The sequence below is a fragment of the Vulpes lagopus genome, chromosome X (genome assembly GCF_018345385.1).
Source record: "Vulpes lagopus strain Blue_001 chromosome X, ASM1834538v1, whole genome shotgun sequence".
NCBI classification, from domain to species: domain Eukaryota; kingdom Metazoa; phylum Chordata; class Mammalia; order Carnivora; family Canidae; genus Vulpes; species Vulpes lagopus.
The window spans coordinates 81,067,302-81,087,400 of NC_054848.1; the positions used below are offsets into that span (position 1 = coordinate 81,067,302).

The 20,099-nt window shown below is 51.8% G+C and overlaps 1 protein-coding gene across 10 annotated transcripts in view; it reads right to left on the bottom strand.

Moving 5' to 3' along the window:
• Positions 1–299: 299 nt before the first annotated feature.
• The window catches only part of TSC22D3 (TSC22 domain family member 3), a 62,344-nt gene continuing 42,544 nt past the window's right edge, over positions 300–20,099 (bottom strand). For 7 of the 10 annotated variants that reach the window (XM_041740740.1, XM_041740739.1, XM_041740743.1 and 4 more), the window contains 2 exons: positions 2,990–3,041; positions 300–1,832 (listed from right to left, as the gene is read on the bottom strand). In XM_041740740.1, coding sequence (XP_041596674.1) covers positions 1,602–1,832; positions 2,990–3,041 — 283 coding nt within the window. In that variant the 3' untranslated portion in view covers positions 300–1,601. Of the gene's footprint in view, positions 1,833–2,989; positions 3,042–3,441; positions 3,653–3,785; positions 4,742–8,736; positions 9,044–20,099 lie in introns of those variants that run through there. The other 3 variants (XM_041740745.1, XM_041740744.1, XM_041740746.1) reach the window with 3 other exon arrangements.

Below are 20,099 nucleotides of genomic sequence, written 5' to 3' on the forward strand. Positions count from 1 at the left end.
GCCACTTGCTGCGAAGCTATCATACGAGAGCAGGAGCAAGACAGAGGGAGACGTGGGGTTGGGTCCCAATCTGCCATAAAAGCTGTGTGACTTTGGGCAAGTCACTTACACTGGCCACGCCCCAGCCTCTTCACCCATATAATGAGGGTATTTTGACAAGTTATGCAGGATCACGGATGGATATAGTGCTGGCCTGTTACTTAGGAGGTGCTCACACAGGTTCAGTGAGCCCAGGAAACAGTGCCCCCAGCAATGCGAGGGGCTCCCACCACTTACCCAATTTATACTCAGATGCCAGGTTTATTTTTAGAAAACAAAAAGAGCAAAGTTTATTGAAATTTCAAGCTACGTTTGAAAAATCAAAATCCAAATCCTGGAGACATAAATCAGGATAAAGTGTCAGAGAGTGGAAAGTGTTCACTGCCACAGAACCCCCAGAGACAAGCTTCCCTGAGCACATCACCCAGGCACCATCAGGGTCAAAGTTATCCCCTCTTCCCACCCCTGGTCCACAAAGGGACACCAGCAAGGCAATCATTCCATTCACTTGAAGGTTTTCCACAAACATAAAAAAACACAAGGTTTTGAATGACAATGTGAAGTCCCCGCTGATCTTCTCTCAACCCCATTCTATGTCATCAGCACCAGTGAATGGTGGGTTTTGGCATTCGAAAGAGGACCTCACCTGTCTGCAGGGGACAGATGGGGCAAGGGCTGCAGCAGCAAGACATCCGTGGCTGCATTTGGAGGCTGGCCCCCTCCCCGCCTTTACTCTTTAGTCTTACTTAACAGAAAGGACACACTGGATCAACTTGGTAAATGAACAGCGTTCAAAGAATTCGCCTTAAGAGATAAGGGACCAGTTGATACTCCCAAAACCCGTTAGGCCCTTCAACACAGAGGTGTATGTGTCTATGTATACATCGCTACACTAAGATATAGATCTAGCCCTATGGGTATATATACGCACGTGTGGCTATATAGAAAATCTATGCCAATGCTAACCAAACAGAACTTTGTAAGCGGTCATCCCAAAGCTGTAATCCCACACTGGGCTGTGCACAAAGCCATGCATTAGACCATATTAACCAACAGAAGGCTGACTTGGCTCAATCTCTCCTTTCCGTGGCCCCGCCTTGGCCAGGCAGGGGAGGAGAGAGAGGTTGCCTCTGCCTAAAAACACAAGTGGCTTCTTCCGAAGGAACAGTCGTCAGGTGAAGCTGCTGAAGATGTCCATGGAAATGAAAAAACAGACCCCTTATGCTTTCTGGAGTAAACTGGCATCACACCTCATGCTACTTTCTCCTTTGCCAGTTGCAGCTAAGTTGCCCAGGCCCTGGGAGCGTGGCATTAGAGGCTCACTGGCTGGTGGGGGAGGTGATGAGGCCCCCATGCAACTCAGCCTCCAGAGACCTGCTCTTTGTCAGGGGTCTGTCACTGGAGTGGACCCAGGTGGCCATGTCCTTAGGACATCTCTTTGCACCAGCTATGCTAGGTGTAAAGTTCTCCACGTGAGATGATGCTTGGGGAACCAAAAACAAACTGGAAAGAACTAGGTAGAACAAGTTTAGTGGCTCTGCCCACCCTGAGGACAGAGCCACTTACACTGCAGAACCATCAGGGGCCTCGGGTGCTCGTGGGCTTTCAGGCACTGGTTCCTCAGGGCTCAGACGGGACTGGAACTTCTCCAGCTGCTCTGGGCTGGCCAGGGTCTTCAAGAGGGTGTTCTCACGCTCCAGCTGGGAGTTCTTCTCCACCAGCTCTCGGATCTGCTCCTTCAGGATCTCTACCTCCTCTCTGACTGCATACATCAGATGATTCTTCACCAGATCCTGCCATGAAGGGGGGTGGGGCAGGAATCACAAGCTGTCCAGGAGCCGTTGTTGGCCCACTGAAGCACCTGCCAACAGGGTGCCTGCGCTGTGCCTTGTGCCGCCACCACCCCCCTGGGGTCTTCCCTCAGCACGCTGGCCCCGAGGCCCTATCCCCCCACGCACCCCCCTCCACAGTGCTTCAGCTTCACTTGGGAGCACTATATGACTGGGCCATGCTCGAGTTGGGGGCCATGCCTGAGTTGGGAGCCCTCCTAGCTGCAGAGGATTCTTCTGTGAGTTTCTAGTGACTTTCAAAGCTGGCCACTTAGGAGCCTCTGGGCGAGACCTCTGCTGGTTGCTGGTATTCAGCTCTGTCCCCAATGCCACACAAGGTCCTGCTGCTGGCCCACCTTGCAAGAGGGACCTGCAGGGCACTCCATTTGATTTATCTGCTCTATACATCTTCCCCCAAGAGAACAAAACTGGTCATTTTGGGGGTCTCCTCCTCTCCACATGCCCTGGCACACTGAGTTGCACCAGCGGTGCCACCTGGCCCAAGAGGACACCGGCCCTAGGAGAAGGTGCCAGGACTGCTGCATCCTCTCTTGAATCTCAGTACTGCACTGGAGGCAGGGAGCTGGGTCACTGGGCACCAAGGCATAAATAAGTGGTGACTAACTGCTGGATGCCCCAACCCCCAGCAGCTATTTTGGCTGCTCAGTGGAGTATGACTTCTACCTGGTAAAGGAGAGGGAGAAGGGGTAGGGTGCTTTGCTTCCTGTTTCCTCTCAACTCCTGACCCTAGCCCAGACTCTGCAGAGGTACTGCAGTGTGGTTGCATCCAATGAGCTCTGGCCCCTGCCAAATGAGGGATGCAGACAAATTCAAGTGTCTGAGCTCCCTGCCCTGCACACTGCCCAAGGAGGGAGCCAGAGGCTGTTGCAAAGAGAGGGTGGAGGAAAGGAGGGAGTCCAGGAAGGGCAGATTGCAAATGCCCTAGAAGGTGCCACTCTGATGGGAGGCTACCTAGGGCCTCCAATTGGATAAGAAGCAGGCCGGCAGCTTCCTCAGGCTCTTGGCAAAAGGCCTTTACACCCACCCCCTTATTCCTGCCCCAAGTTACATAAGCAGCAGCTCAGTCTGGGTATGGGGAATGACGCAGTGATGCCACTCACCATGGCCTGCTCGATCTTGTTGTCTATGGCCACCACGCTGGCTCCAGAGGCACTGCCAAGACAAAAAGCAAAGCCACCGCGTTACCCACTCAGTTCCACTCTGAGCACCTGGCGGTTGTGGCCAAAGTCCTCCCTCTGCCCTGGTTCTTCCTCCTCTCCCGCCTCCCTGGCCCGGAGTCCCAGGCACTTTGTCCCCTGGGGCCTCTGCAGCAAGCCGCCTGCACCTCCCCAACCGGGCTGGCTCCTGCCGCAGCAGCCCAGACAGAGCTCCGCGTGAAGCAGCGCGCGGGTCCCGGGGCGCGCAGGCGAGGGTGGCCTGCTCAGCCGCCCCGGGTGACGGGCAAACAATGGGGGCTCATGGCCCACGGAGTCCCCCGCCCGCGGCTCAACCCCGCGCCGGCCCAAAAGCCTCCCCACCCCTGGGGCGCGCGCGGTGGGCGGGGGGCACCTACCGGGCTCCGAAGCTAGCTAGGAATTCCTTCCTGGCTCGGAAGCTTCCGGCCTGCTCCCCGGCGACGCACAGCGCGCGGCCAGCCCCCTGCCCAGGCCTGCCCAGCCCAGCCCGCCCCGCCGCCCCTCTGCCTCGGGCTGCAGCAGCTCCTTCTCACGGCGCAGCGGCCACAGGGACGCTCCGACGGCGGCGGTGACCCTCCTCCCTGCGTCCCCCACCCCCGCCCCTTCCCAGGATGCTGCACCGCTGGGGAACGGGACCAGCAGCGCGCGGCTCACTCGGAGATCCCGCTCTCAGCCCAGTCCCCGCCGGCGCCTGGGCTCAGGAGCTGCGGCCCGCGGTTACCTGTTATCCAGCTTAACGGACACCACATCCCCTCCAAGCAGGGAAGAGAAGAAAGAGATGTTGAAATTGTGCAGCTGATAGACCGCCACCTCCATGGGGGTCTGATACATCTCGGCGTTCATGGCTTGGGAGGCCGCGGAGCTCTGGCGGGGCTGGGCGGGCTGGGTGGCTGCGGGCTGCTGGCGCGCTGCACGGGTCTGGGCTCCGCAAGTCCTGCCCGGGGGGCTAGGAGGGGGGCGAAGGCTGCCGATTGGACCCGAAGCCAGGCAGACGCTTCAGAGTTGAAGGGAAGTGACTCGAGGGGTGTCACCTTGTGTGTCACAAACTCCACAGCCGCCAGTCCAACCCAGACTCAGAGATATTTCGGCTCCTGCTTCTTTATATAGGAGGAGCCGGCTGCGTCACATGGCGTCAGGGGCCATGCAAATGAGTCCTATACCAGGCTTTGTGGTCCAGTTAAACCACATCCCCTCCCTGAACCTTAGGCTAGGGCTGTAAACAGTTCAGCACTTTCTTGTGCCAACTGGCATCTCCAAAGAGGGTTCCGGAGATTGGTAAAAACCGAACTGGAGCGGATTCTTAGAGAAGTACGAATGCCCTAACCAGAGCAGAGAGCATTCAGTAAAGGGGGGCGCTGGTTTTCAAAGCTCTTCTCCAGGTGTCAGCCAGCATACCCCCATGGCTTTGCAACGCCATTACATACCACATGCCCTGTACCCACTCTGATCATCAGGAGGCTCACCTCCTTCCTGCCGCCTGCCCTCTCAAACTCTCTTCTGCACACATACTTTGCCACTTGCATGTCCTATCACTCAGCCAGCTGGCCCGCTGGTCTGCCCCCAACCCCAGCACATACCCACTTACTTCCTCCTCTGGATGGGTGCTGACACATGCACAGATCTGTGACATGCTCAGTACCTGAGCACAGGGCTGGACTACTCTACTCTGTGAGTGCCAGTGCGCATGGAGGGAGAAGAGAATTTCCTGAGAACTCAGACGAGTGGGGGAACACGTACAAGGGGGAAGCTGGGAGCCAAGTGAGTGACAGAGGAGGTGGGCAGAGGTGGGGGAGGCAGCAGGGGGATGAGCACTGGAGCAACCACAAGATGCCAGCCCCTTTCCTTTGGTCTCCACACCCTACTCTGCAGAGAAAATACATGCAACATTATCCGGGATTTCACGTCTGTGTTTTTAAAAACAAGATCTTGTTACTTTTCTATAAACAGCAAATGACAACAAAACTACAAACCAAGGCTATTTACAAACCATCCCAGGGAAACACCTGCTCTGTGATGGGGCCAGCCATAGGTAGGGTGAAGAGGCTACTTTGGGAACGAACAGATTCCCAGTTACAAGGATAATGTTGACAACTAAAAGCTACATATGTTTCCATCAAAATACACTTTTCTTCTTTTCAGCTTCAAGCTTAAAAAATAAAAGGCGGCAGCAGAGGCTGGAGGTGCTTTGCTCCTACTCTCTCCTAAGTGAGGCCACCTGGTGGACAGAGGCAGAATTGCAGCCAGAGGGGGCCGCCGAACCTGAAGGCACAGGTGATGATGCAACTGCTAGTATTATTTACACCAACTCAGGACCAGAAGGGGAACATTGGACACCACATATACAATAGTCTGGATGGAGCTAGGGCCAGTGCCCATGGATCAGTTTGTGACTCAGGCTGTGGTCCAAAGAAATACCCTAATGTAATCAGGCTACTGGAAAAGTACTAGGGCCTCTTATCAGCAAAGGAGGTAATTATTATTTGCCTCAGGATATTTCTTCTAACCAGGTGCCTGGCACTGACACCCTGGCCAAGGCCCCAGTTAAGCCCAGTCTTAAGGCCTTGCTTTTCACCAGACTGCCAGTGCAGTTACACCACCAAATAGCCAACATTGGCTGCTGTGACACAGGGCTCCTACTGGGTCCCATAGGTAGTAACAAATGTACAAAGGTCATCCTACCTGAAAAGGGCTGACAATAGAAGTATCTAAGCAAACCCACCCAGGAGCCCAAGATGGTGTTTTTCTTCACCCTAGGTGAGGCGGGAAACCATCCCAATCTCAAGATATTATGTTACCTTTAGGTCACAAGCCCTCCCCACAAAGTGTTTGCACGGAGCTGTGTGTGGTAAGCAGAACAGAGTGCAGACTCTGTTTATAGGTCATTAAGGACATTAGCTGAGGGAGGGGGAAAAAAAGCTTTCTTAAATCAGAAGCTTCACCTCTACTGGAATTCCCTGATATATTAATCTGCCCTCTGTACCACATAGAGCTTCTTTGGCCCCAGGAAGAGCCTCAGACCTCTCCCTGGCTTGTAAATGGTTCTCACAAACTAACTATTGCTACCCACCCCCAAACTTCCAAGGGAGACTATGACAAGAAAAAGGGAGGGAGAAATAAACTGGGTTGGCAGAGAAAAAAACACCACTAGGGAGGCGAGGAACAGGACTGAAGGAAACATAGCTCCTTCTCCAGGGTAACTCCCTTATATGGACTCAGAGGCAGAGAAATCAAGGTAGTTCAGGAAAGGAAAGGAAAAGAAGTTGTGTCTGCTAGCAAGGCTGTGTTTGAACTTTAAGTTAATGATACTTCAATTAAAAATAAGCTGGGTTTTATGGGGCACCTGGGTTACTTCATCGGTGAAGCGTCCGACTCTCAGTTTCAGCTCAGGTCCTGATCTCAGGGTCGTGAGATTGAGCCCCACATCAAGCCCCAGGTTGAGCCCCATGGGCTCATCTGGGCTCTGCACTCAGTACAGAGTCTGCTGAAGTTTTTCTCACTCCCCCTCTGCTCCTCCCCTTCCTTGCCTCTCTCAACTAAATGAAATCTTGAAAAAAAAAAAAAAAGCTTAGCTTGAGACTCACTGACAATCATGGCTACCACTAAGTGAGCATCAGCTATGGGCCAGACATTTGGGCCAGATGCACCACAAGGCCTGTGGTGGTGGCACTGTCACCATCATTTTACAGATGAAGAAACCAAGGGTCTGAGAGGCTACCTTGTCCAAGGCACCATAGCTAAGAAATTATGGATCTGGGACTCCAACCCAGGTCTGTCTCCCTGACCTCAAGACCAAGTCTGTTCCTACCACACTTAGTAGTGGGGTAGGGAGTTGGTGTGGAGTAAATAAATCTATGCGGTGGGGGGGCTGGGTGGGAGGTGCCAAGGAAAGCAGTGAGGAGGAAGAAAGGCTGAGTGGCAGAACAAGTGGTCCAGAGGCCGACTGTCAGCACACTTGGCTTTTCTGACCCTTGTGGCAGGGAAGAGCAGCATCAGGGACTAGAAGCATATCCAAAGAGTCCAAGTGAACCTTATGGGAGTGCTGGCTGGGCCCACATGATTTCAAAAGGCAGCCACACAGTCCTCAAAGAAAGCTCACTCCATCTAGGAAATAGGAGATACTGATCTAACTGGGGGTTCCCACAATGGAAATATTTCGTCCTGTGGTATACGATACCCCAAATAAGGGAAGCATTCTGAGAATAATAATCGTAGTCCTATCAAACCTTCAGTTTCTAGGGCCCCACTAACTGGCATCCTTAATTAACTGCCCCCCCCCCATGCCATATTCCTGCTGTGCTCAGCTTTTAGGAGAATGAAGCCAACCACAAGAAAACAATCTCCTATCAGGGATTTGGTTTTAAAAAACAACTTTAAAAGGATGTCCCAGGTTCAGCCCACACTCAGTCCATCTCTCATGCTGTCTACACTTCTAGTTTGCCAGCTGATAGCCAAGTGAGAAGTGGCCAGCCACCTTGAGGCCTTAGGCTCCACCACTAGCAAACGAAACGATGGCTGAATCCCCAGATCCCAGAGCTCGCTAAGGCAAGACAATGCATATAAATGTCCTTGTAGAGGGATTTTTTGAACAAGGGCAAAGAGGAGGGGGAGAGGGGAAGAAGGAGGAGGAATCCAAAAGATTTTCTGCTTAACCCCAGGCACTCTAGAAAATTCCTCTGCCCAGAATATCTGCGCAAAACCTTGCAGCCAGTGCAAGTTTATGCTGTACAAGATATCTATGATCTGACCTAACTTTTCTGAGCAAACTGCTGATCCTCAGGGCTCTCTGCATCCTTATGTCCTGCGGAGGTGGGACCCAGGCAGGAAACAGTGCGCCAGGGAATCCACAGCCCAGCAGCCTTGTGTGAATGTGTCTAAATTCCCTTTCTTCCATCCTGCACCCAGAGCCGGCCCAGCAACAGCGCCCAGCCAATGAGCCAGATCCTTTGCTGGCTTTCAGGTCTAGCCCTCAGGCTACTGGATTCGGCAGTTAGACGCAGTTGCCACTCCCTCACTCTCACGGTGGACCTTTTTAGACGGAGAGTGGTATCATGAGGACAGGGCCAACCCTCTCCATTTCAGGAGGCCCTGGAAGTTGACCTGTTTAAGCTGGGAGAAATGTCTCAGCATTCTCACAGGTCTGTTCCATTTCAAAAGCCAGACTCTTTAGGACAAGAGTGCTTCCTCCTTGGGGCTCCCACGGGGCAGAGGGACAGAGACTGGGTAGTCTGGGCTGCAGAAGCCATGGGCCGGATCTCGGCATGCTGCTGCTGAGGGGTGGGTGCGGTAGGTTTGGGGGTGGTGGCGAGGGGGAACATCTCACTTCCCCTTTTGTCACACTTGAAGCATTGTGTACCATGCAGCCCAGAGGAAACTCTTTATAGGCAAGTCTTCCTTATTTTCTACAGGCAGTGTTCCACCCAAAGATTCAGCAATGCTGCCAGCAAAACACAAGGCCTTGTGTCAGGAGAAGCGGAAAAAGACGCGATGGGAGAGGTGTGGGACAAGCCACAAAGCAAACACAGGGTTAGGAGCTGGAAAAGGAAATCAAAAAGGATATTGAGCACTGGAACGTTAGCACAGTTAATGGGATGGCTGAAAAACAGCCCTCCCCACTGACTCCTCCACCCCAAGCCCCCTTCCGGCTGAAGCTCTGTCTCCTTCTAATTACTTACGTGTCCCTTTTTCTGAAGAGGCTGGGGGAATAAGGAGGCTGAAATGCCATCGTTTAAATTTGTCCTTGCGTCTGTCTTATCTTCTCTCTTCCCCTCTGATTCCCCTCCAGCGTGGAGGACTAGAGACAGGAAGGCCACTGTCACTTACATGGTTACTTTGGCTTCATGGAAAATCCCCAAAGTCCAGAAGGAGGGAAGCAAGAAAGAAAGACAGTGACAGAGAAAGCGCCTTGTCCTCTGTGGGTCATGTGAACTGCCCTGCATGGCCAAGGCTCAGAACACTGACTCTGGGCAGCAGGAAACAGGAGAGGAGGATGCAGACACAGAAGCAGAAGGCCAGCGTGGGAGGGACCCCGAGGAGAGCCCCAGTGAAGATGGACACTGTCTTGGAGAAGCAGCTCTGACAACCAATTTGGGCCAAATCCTGACACCAATGACGACAGGAGCCATGAATCGTGCCTTTCAGCTCCCTCGCGGACAGGGTCCCATGTGAGCTTCACAGACAATCTCTGAGTGACACGATGGATGACAGGCAGAACCAAACCCCATTCTGACAGGGCAGCCCGCCCACTCCCCCTCATTCAGAGAGGTACAAAAAAGGCCCTTGTTGGAACCATCTTTGTCACCCCAACTTTGATAGCTACTCATGGGCGGGGGGAGGCGGTTTGTCCTGGTGCCTCTGCAAGACTGGAAGCGTTGGCAGCATGATCCAGGAATGCTGTTTGGCTCGGTGGATCTTAAATCTCATGAACCTTGTGTCAATATTTATGCCTGTCTCCCTTCACTTTATGCCTCGCAGCTGGGAAAATCTACCTCCATACTTTTTCCAAGCCCTCTTTTTTTCCACCCTTCCCATGACCCAGCCCTGGGCCAGAAATAGATATTCCTGAAGAACAGACTACAAAATTAACCTTGGTGAATGGCATCGCCTCCTTCTCCTCCTCCTCTTCCCTCTCCACATCACCCTAATCATTCAGTTTAAGTCGGTTCCACTCGATTCAGTTCAAAATTGATTGAATGCCCATTCAAAGTGCAAGGCCCATTTTGGGGAAATTCAAACAAACCTACCAACCAACTGGTAGTACAAGTTAAAAATCATGCTTCCTTCCAGAATATCCTGGGCCTGTGGTAAAATCAGGAGGCTCCTACTTGGTTCCATCTCAGTGAAATGTTTGCTTCGGGAGGTGGGGAAAGCCTAGGGCTTGAGGGTGGGTTGAAGGGTAGCTTGGGGTTCAGGAGGACCACACCACTGCCATGCCTGGGCATCACTTCATTCCTCAGAATTGGCTGTGATCTTCTTCTCCTCACCCTAGCCTTTGGGGAGAACACAGCAGCCACAAGGCTCGGAGTTTCTATGTGGGACCAAAGGCTCCCCGACATGGTAGCCAACAGTGCCAGGGCCTCTCACTCTGATTCTCTTCCTTAACCCCCAGGGTTTGTAAACCGAGGGGTTTGTAAACTTTGCTTGGAAACAAAGCATAGATCTGCTCTCTCTGGTCTACCCGTCCCTTCCTTCTGAGATGGACAGTGTCAAGGGTGTGTGGGGGGGTCACCTCTACCTGACAATTTCTTGGTCTTCCTTCTTCGATCAGCTCCTCTTGGTCTTCACCTCTGCTCCACTTCACCCTCCCAGACCTGCGCCATCTTCAGGCAGGCAGACTCCTCACTCTACCCCTGGTCACAGCCCACTCCAGGGGCAGGGAAAGAAAGCAGCAAGAACATGGCTGCTCTTCCTGTTTGCACCAGCCCTCCACCAGCCTATGTGAGCCAAGGAGACACTGGCAGGGGCTCTCTCCATCCCTGCTGCTCTCTGAAGCAACCCTGAAATTCCAACCCATTTTTTTTTCTGGCAGTTGTCAAGGTTACTTTGAGTGGTATGTGGAAGACTTAGGGCTATTGGCAATGCTTTTGGAAGATGAGAATGAGGAGGATCCTATTGGGGATGTGGAGCCAGCAGACAAGAGGCCCATGAAGAAGCCAAGGTGGAGCACCTGGCTCCATCGTGGGTCCTACTATATAGAATGGGTGACCTTTGTAGTGGTGCAGGTTTCCTGGGGAACAAAATGATGGTAATAATGCCAGCCTCTTTAGGCACCTGGGCTCCTGGGCCATGATGGGGAAGCATGAGGAGCCTCCCAGGGCTCTTGCATTGTATGACTCAGGCCGTCGCTTACCTCACAGCAGAGCTATTCACCAAGGGCTCACTTGAGGTAGCTCCCTGATCCTCTGTGGTAGGACTCTGGATGGTGAAAAGGGGCTCTGAAAAGGGCTTCCTACTCTCTGGCCACCTACCCTCACCCCAGAGCTTCCTGGATGGAAGGAAGGCAGCCTCCCTGGAGTGAGGCAGTGCTGGGAAGGGCAGGGGACACGATACTGGCCAAACGGAAAGAAGAAGAAAAATGAGGCAAGCTCCTTCCTGGGCAGGCCACCTTTCCCCCCAACCTCAGCCATGGGAACAGTGCCAGGGAACTCAAAGGAGTGTTGGGAGAGTTAAGGAAAGCCTCCTGGCCTGGTTTGAGAATTGCTGACAAGGAATACACACCTCACCAGGAGGGAAAAAGAAGCACAGAAGCACACACACACACATTTATGTAAACATTCTCTCAGCTTTTCACCAAGTCCAGTTCACAGATATAGGCAGAAGAAGGGCATCATGCAGATCCTCCCCCTCTGCCTCCCTGTCTCTGTGTGTCTCTTGCTGTTGCCAGCTTCCTCCTGATGCAAAAGAAGCAGTAAAGCAATAGGACAGGGCAATATGGCAAAGCAGGAGGACACTCTAGACCAAGCCAGAGTATCAAAAGACATAGCCCTGGCTCTCTCCAACATCCAGAGCTGGCCACGTGCTGTGCAGACATCCTAGGTGATGGGGTCTTAGGGGAAGCTTAGAGGGGGTACAGGGGGAGCCAGCTGAAGCCTCACCCTGTACACCAGGAACAGGAATCCCTGGTGCCTCTAGGTCCACAGGTTTCAAAGATGTCAATCACACATTAAAATAAAGGGGAAATAAAAAACAAGTGCTACGTGGGGTGCCTGGGTGGCTCAGTTGGTTAAGCATCTGCCTTCGGCTCAGGTCATCAGCCCAGGGTTCTGGCATTGAGTCCTAAGGCGGGCTCCCTGCTCTGTGGAAAGCCTGCTTCTCCCTCTGCCTCTCTCTCTCTCTTGTATCTCATGAATAAATAATTGAAACCTTTAAAAAACAAACCCCAAGCATTACGTGTACACAATCAATCATATGAATGCCTAAGAAATGGCTCTCCCAGGCTCCCCATGAGGACAGTTCTAACTAGAGCCAGCCCTGGCACAGATGCCACATGTGACCGGCTACCTGAGAAGTCTGATTTGAAGGGCACTGAGCAAAAGTCCTCTCAGTCCTTTGCCCGACCAGACTACTGTAGTGTCTACAAACGTCACCATCCAAATCAGAACCTTGGATTCTAATGATCATTCCAGGACCGCTTTATAATTCAAGGAACTAGGAATGTTTATTCTTCCTGCCAAAAGCCCTGGGAAAGGGCCATGGTCTGCTATTATCAGTGACGAGTACTCAAGTATGAACTCAATTTTCCTATTACTTTCAACAGAGTGGTCAGTGGCAGATCAGCACTGGAAGGCAACCAGACACACAGCAGGTACACCTTGCTGGTGGGCTGCAGAAGGAAACGGATGGGTCCTCATGGGGTTCTTAACATCAGGATCTCCTAGAGGGAACTTATGGCTGGACTCCAGCCCTAGAAGATCCAGTGGAATAGTGTGTGGCTTGGGAAGGGTGTTTTCCGATGGGTCGGATGCAACTCTCTGTCTCTACTCCATGGAACTGCTTTTGAGAACCGCTGGCCTAAAGGGGACGGCCAAAAAAAGGTCTACCCAAAGAGCCCCCAGAGTGACTGACGATGTCTTGACAACAACATGGACATATATTTGCCTATGGTTCCAGACTTGGTGGACATCCTGTAGGTGGCATAGCCATGTTCTTTGGAAAGGTCACCAAGATCTACTTTGGATGATACACAATGATAGGGTTCAGCACATTCCAGGTCTAATGTCTGTTTGCCTTTCGCTCTCTTTCCCTTTCACTCCTGAACACTTGATCAGAACATGAATGAGAGATGCTATTAGAAGGATAACCCAAACCTGCTCTTATTTATAAATCAACCTCTGCCAAATTTTGCCTGTTAGGAGGAACGGATTGCTTCTAAGACACTTCACAGCTGTCAGTGGCGGGAACTCTTGGCCTGGGAGTTTGAGGACAGAAGGTGGGCATCCCAGAATGGAGAAGGAGAAGAACCCTGGGGGGAGGGAGAGAACAGGGAAGGGCTGATTTTTTTCTAATAGCGCAGTTTGGTCAATTAACCCAGCCCTGCCTCCCTTCCACAAAAGCCAGCTCTTGCTCGCCTTGTGGCTATCACCACCAGGTCAAACATGGGTCCATTCTGAGATTGGCTGGAGGGGTGTGACTAATTCCCCACCACCCCCACCCTGCCCAGAAGCCTGCTGGGGCTGACTACAAAGAGTCACCAGGATTTCTGCAAACATGCTCATCCCCACCCTGATCCAAACCTCAGCTCCCCTGCCCCTACCATCCTCACCCCTCCCATGGCTTGTGAGCTCCTCCCTAGCAAGAAGGTTTGCCCCCACTGCTCAGCCAACTCCTCTCTCCCAAGGGAGGGCCGAAGGGGAATTCGATGCTCTCTGTGGCATGCATCCGGCCTGTGTTTTGGTATTTTATTTTATTTTTATGTTTAATTTACACTGCCTGCTAGGTTTGGGGCTTAAATAAACAAAGGCTATGCTTCCCCCAAGGCTTGGACTTCCTGGTTGCCTGTCAGCAACAGTGACCCTTTTAACCTCCCCTCTCGCTCCTTGAGACAGGCAGTGCAGGGGGGTGGGGTTAGAAGAGAAAGATATTTTGGGGCCAAAGCCTGGAAATTCTTAGTGCCAGCTTAAAATATCACCCTTCTCCCCCACCCTTCTCTACAACATGAGTGTTAAGTCCCAACACCATCTTACCAAGTACAGATTTGTTTTAAAGGCCATAGCAGAAGTCTAAGGGTAAAGCACCAAACTGGAAAATTCAAAAACATTTGTATTGATTTTTTTTGGGTGGGTGGGGGAATCTACCTTCGGACATCTCTGTACCACTGAGCAAGGACAAAGGGCCCAGGTCTTTGTGGGTGGAGTAGCCTTCCAGGGCCTGTAGCATGGGCAGAGTGTGGTGGGCCTGCCCGGAAAAGGTTTCCTGCCAAAGCTCAGACATCTTAGAAAATAAGAGGAACACTGGCCCCTATGTCCCAGGATACAGCTCCAATAGCAAAGTAACAAGTCCTGGTCAACAGTTCTGACATCCTGTTATTTGCTAAAACTAGTAATACCATGGAGTTTGTTGACAGATCCGTAGAAGAGCTAAAGTAAATATGGAAACTGAGGAATGGCCAAGTATAGACAGTTCCTAGCTCAGCAGTTGAGAAGAAAGGAGTTTCACAGATAGTCCCTGGGTATCTTGGGGCACTGGGGCCCGAGCACAGTTGGGAGATAATCCAGAGGCATTGGTCCTGTCACTGGGTGATTTTTCTCCAGCAGGCTACTGCAATAATGGACTTGGCCCACTGAGCTGGTTCCTGAGCTCTTAGAGAATAATGGTAAGAATCGAGAGGGACTGCCCTAGTACCTATGCCAGGGGAGGTGCTCCCTGAGAAACTTGGCTTTAGCACCCATTCTATATGAACTTGGTCAAGCAGGAAGAAAGTACATCAGGAGGTCAGAGTTCTTTCTCCACCTTGGCCATTAGACAGCTGGTGGACTGCTTAGAAGGCTCTAAACCCCCTGTGCTGCCATCTGCTTATTCATGACATAGGAATGATGCTTCTCTCCCTGACATATACACCACACAAGGTGGATATGTGTACAGACACCCCAAAGTCTGGAAACAGAGATAATATCATTGTATTCTTTTTTGCAGACTGACGATGTCTTGACAACAACATGGACATATATCTGCCTATGGTTCCAGACTTGGTGGACATCCTGTAGGTGGCATAGCCATGTTTTTTGGAAAGTAACAAGGGTGTGACCATGATGAGTAAAGGTCCCGGTCCCCAAACACTGCTCCACGATGAGTAAGGGTCCTGGTCCCCAAACACTGCTGACACAACGGCTCACTGGGTGAGCAGCCCTATCAATGCTATTTCAAAGTCTGGCATTTCTAACTTTTTGTCCAGGTTCCAAGTTTTGTTTCCATTGTGTCACAAGTCACCAGTACTGCTTGGGGGCGGGGGTAACATGAGGGACTGGTATCAAAGTGGAATCAACATTTAAATTCAGTCTCTTGAAGGGCGTCTGGGTGGCTCTGTCAGTTAAGCATCTGCCTGTGGCTCAGGTCATGATACCGGAGTCCTGGGATCGAGCCCCATATTGGGCTCCCTGCTCAGTGGGAAGTCTGTTTCTCCCTCTCTCTTCTTTTTTTATATATATCTTTAATACTTAAATGGCTTTATTCTTTTTCATTGGAGTTCAATTTGCCAACATATAGCATAACACCCAGTGCTCATCCTGCCAAGTGCCTCCCTCAGTGCCCGTCACCCAGTCACCCCAACCCCCCGCCCACCTCCCTTTCCACTACCCCTTGTTCGTTTCCCAGAGTTAGGTATCTCTCATGTTTCGTCACCCTTACTGATATTTTCACTCATTTTCTCTCCTTTCCCCTTTATTCCCTTTCACGATTTTTTATATTCCCCAAATGAATGAGACCATGTAATGTTTGTCCTCCGTTTGACTTATTTCACTCAGCATAATAGCCTCCAGTTCCATCCATGTCAAAGCCCCTCTCTCTCTTCTGCTTGTGTGCTTGCTCTCTCTCTGTGTGTGTCAGATAAATGAACAAAATCTTTAAAAAAGTAAATTCAGTCTCTTGAAGTTCTTTAGCAATCTGTCCCAGTACACAGGACTTGAACTTGCATAACATTTTGGCCTCAAGGGCCTCTTGGATGGCACAAGCAATCAGTAATCGGCAGGACCTCAAGTCTTTCAAGCAGGACCAAAGGCACAGCCAGATAAGACCATGACTGGAAGTGGGCAACACACAAGATCTTCAGCGAGCATGGACTGGCTTCCTAGACTGAGAATACAAGTTCTGCAGGCATAGAGGTTTATCCTATTCACCACTGTGCCCCCAGATTCTGGACCTGTGCCTGGCACACAGTCTCAAGATGGTAAATATATGCTTAATGAATAACTAAAAGGTTCGGACAAGTGTTAGAACTTTGCTAATAGCCTCTGTAGGGAAGAACTATATAGGCAAATTCATGAATTCGCCTTCTGTTAACACTGTGATTTGGAGACAATCACTGTCTGAGAGCAATTCTGCAGTTAAAAAACATGAAAGACTAGTGAAAATCAAACATACTTGGGAAACCTAACCCAAGTACAATTTAATTAAGTAGCCACTAACAACCTGGAACCACGGCTCGACCTCTTCAATAAAAGGGATAATTCACCCGTGTGTGTGTGTGTGTGTGCGCGTGTGCGTGTGCATGTGCATGTGCACCCGTTTATGGTTTTCTACTAATGCTGGGACTTTGGTCAGTTTCCATCTTTAGCTGGAGGGGCTGGGTCAGTTGGGAACAGGGCACCCACAGGGAGCAGTGGAGGGTGATGAAGCCCGGGACCAGGGCAGCCAAGTCTCGGCTGGCAGCAACATCAAAGAGGGATTTGGGGCTAGCAGGCCTGATTCTGAGCGAGTGACAGCCATATAACTGGAATGCTGTGTGTGTGTGTGGGGGGGGGTGAGGTGGGGGAGGGTCAGGCAAAAACAACAACAACCCCGTCCTGACCAAAAATAACCAATACCGGCCAAGGTAAAGGAAATTCTCACTGTTAATGTCACCATGGGTTTGAAGTGTTGAGGATCCCTGTTAAAATGAAAAGACTTTCTTGGGAGGGGCACTGTTCAGTTCTCTGGGAAGGAACACCGTGGCCTGCCTAGTGCGGTCTGAATAGTAGGGGGCTCCTGGGGGAACTGCCCTGGGGCTGGCTAAGTATAGACGGGTGGAGTGCTGCCTGCGAAGGAGCCTCACAACAGCTCCTGGCTAACTGGGTCTTTGGGCTCTCAGGGGTACAGGCAGATATACCCACATATTCCTGGGCTCGCTCTCAATGTGACCAAAGTGCCTGAGCAGGCAGCTCAAAGAGCAGGGGAGTTTATGACAAAGGAGATCATCTCCTCCTGCTCTTCTCGGGAATGGGCTCTGAAGAAGCTGTGAGGAGCAGGGATATACCAGAGCCTTACTATGCAACACTGACCTTCAGCGTTCCCTGTCCAGGGGATCTCATTTGCTTGTTCTTCGGGCATCCTCCCTGCATATACCCTCCTCTACTTACTTGCTTATAAGCGGCATGGGTGAGAAGGGGACTCTCAGGTGGGCTCTGTGGCTGATAAGGGGTCGCTGGGTTCCCCCTCCCCATGAAGTCACTTCTTTATACCCAGAGCCTCCTTTATAAACCCAAAGGAATGAGTCTGGTTGGTGGGGGAGGGGAGTGCCAGGCAGAAAGGCAGGTTGCTGGGGGAGCTCTCTTTGGCCATTTCCATTGGCAGTCCTCCTCTCTGACTTTGCACTGGGCCACCCTGGCAGCAGGCACAATCCTCACACCAGAGCTCGCCAGGGTGGCCGGTGGCCCTTGCCCCTTGATACCCCTCCTTCCTGCTTTTGTAAAAACGCTGGCAGAACCTCAGCCCTGAAGCCCCCCGCTCTGGCTTAACCAGGTGATGGCTAACTGCCTCACACCAGGTGGAGCCAGGTTGGGTGGAGGGAGGGAGACAGGGGAATAGGGCCGGGCAGCCCCCACCCCCACCCCATGGCCCTGTTGTGAGGTGCTGACAGCTGGGAGAGGACCTGAAACCAGTTAGCCTGGGGCTCCGGGCCAGCAGTGTATTTTCATCTTGTTTTGAATGGGACTGTCCTCCTGTAAACACGTCTGTGTCAGGGGGAAGAAAATGTAGAATGGCTTAAATTAGGTGGGTGGAATGCATCCCACCCATGAATCACCAGCACGGGGAGAATGCCCTACAGGTGGGCCTCACTTTATGCAAACCTGTCTTATAAAAGCCTCGCTTCAACAAGGGGGCAGTGATGGACAGCTGTTAGGTCTTGACCTATCACCGGGAGACCTCAAAGCCACATCTGGTCTGAGTAAGAACAGCAGCAGCTCTTGAGTACTGATAGCTCAGCAGGCACTGTGCGAAGAGCCTTATATACATTAGCCTTTGGAACCTTGTCAACAGTTGAGGTAGTTGACAGGAGGGGGTGGGTATCATATTGTCATTAGGTCCATTCTGTGGATGACGAAACAGAGGCCCAGAGAGGTTAAGTGACTTGCCTTGGATCACCCAGCTAGTAAGTGGCAGAGGCCAAACGTGAACCCCTGATTCTAAAGCTCTGGGTCGGCTCCAGCTAGGCATTTTGCTTTGTTTTGAGATTTCCAGTGGAGGCTACCTTCTAGGCACAGATGTTCCTTCCCACTGAAACCTCCACCATCACAGCTGCAGGAGAACTGGAAACCTCAGCAGGGTCTGGGTGGGGAGCCCTAGGGTGCAGGCTGGTTGATTCCCATTGTAGTCCCAAGAGAGGGGAGCCCCCCGGCAGGTCAGGATGAGACAGATCAACTCAGGGACTGGAGGTCCATTTAAGGGCAACTGCTTGACCAGACTCAGGGAAGGCCCCTCAGGAACTGCACGTACAAACCACTCAGACGCCAGGCTGCAGAAGGGACAAAAGACTTAGTATAATCTAGTATAAGGAAAGACCAAATGTAAACATGTATTTTAAAACAAAATGTCATGGATCATGCTGTAGGCATAGGGCTGGCCCCCGGGGCCAAACTGTGAAGCAGGTGTCTGCCTCCAGAACCTTCCTGCTTCCTTTTTCAGGTACCTTCCTCCTGCCTGTCCCCTCAGGTGACCTGTGTCCGTCCTCCTGCTGCTGGGAGTTTCGTGGGCCCCCCCTTACTACCATCTGGGATGCCCCACCCTCCCTAGAAGTGTCCACTTTAAGGGAGACTCAGTCTCCCTCCACCAAATGCAACATACCTGGTTTGGGAGCCAATCCTAAAGGACAAATCAGAGAACTGTATTTGTGTCAATGATAGGTAATGGCTCATAGGTTCTCCTCAGGCCTACCACAGGGGCTTTAACCCATAGATTTCAGTCAGTGGTATTTTAGGCATGGGTGGGGCTTCTTGGGATGGAAAGGGAAAGAACTGTGGGGGGAGGATGACCATGGGAGGGGGGGATATTGTTTTTCAGGGATCTTCAAATCTTGCCAAGTAGGCCACAGGCTACTCTGACTATAGGTAAGCCTGGCTCTACAGAGAAGGATAAATACCATGTCCTTATACTGATGCTTTATTATTTCTAGAACATGGTGGAAAGAGCACTGCAATAGTAATCAGGAGACCTGGGTTCTGGTCCTGTTTTGTCCCTGACTACCAGAACAACCCTGGAAAAGTCCTGTAACCATTCTGGGCCTCAGTTTCCCCTGTATGTAAAAAGACAGGATCAGGGCTGCAAATTTATATTGACTTGGGTGCTTACTTGGTGAATGATACCCCTCTTTAGACTGGGGGCTTCATGAAGCCATACGCCACAGGTTTAGAGCAGTGTCTGGCACATAGCAACGCTCAACAAATGGAATAATAGAATGAATGAACGAACTAAATGACTGAATGGCAAAAGTGACTTCTGAGGTTGCTGCTGGTTCTAATCATCTCTCAGCCTTGACTTCATCAGATGCAGCCATGCCTCTGAGTGGAGAGGCCCAGGCCAAGGGCTGGGTGAAGCCTTCAGGCCCTTGTGCTGAGGACCGTGGGGTGCAGGGGCAGCCTTCAGGACCCTAAGTAGCAGGCAAGAGCTTCCAGGAGGCCTGCAGGATGCTGGATGGGAGGGTGGTAAGGGCTGTAGGAAGGGCAGGGTGGGTCAGGAGGAGTCAGGAGAGTCACTTTTACACAGTTTTCTGTAAAACAGGAAGCCGAGATAACAGAGACCTGATGGGTGTCTGGGCTGAGGTAGGAAAAGTGCCGAGTTGCATGGTGACTCAAGGTCAGGAGCTGGAACGGGGCCTGGAGCTCTCAAGCCTCAGCTCACCCCCTTGGGACTGCCCCCGGCTTCAGGCCAGCTCCCTGAATAGTTCCCCCACCCCCACCCACCCCTCCACAATTCCAGTTTCTTAGGCTATCCTGCTTCCTTGTCCAGGCGGCCCCACTGTCCTCCCTACAGAGCCATGTGGAATCCCCCTCCCCCCCAGCCTCCCTCCAAGGACTCTGGTGCAGTCACCCATCAGAGCTCTCAGAGGCCCACTTCTGGGCAGACCTGCCCC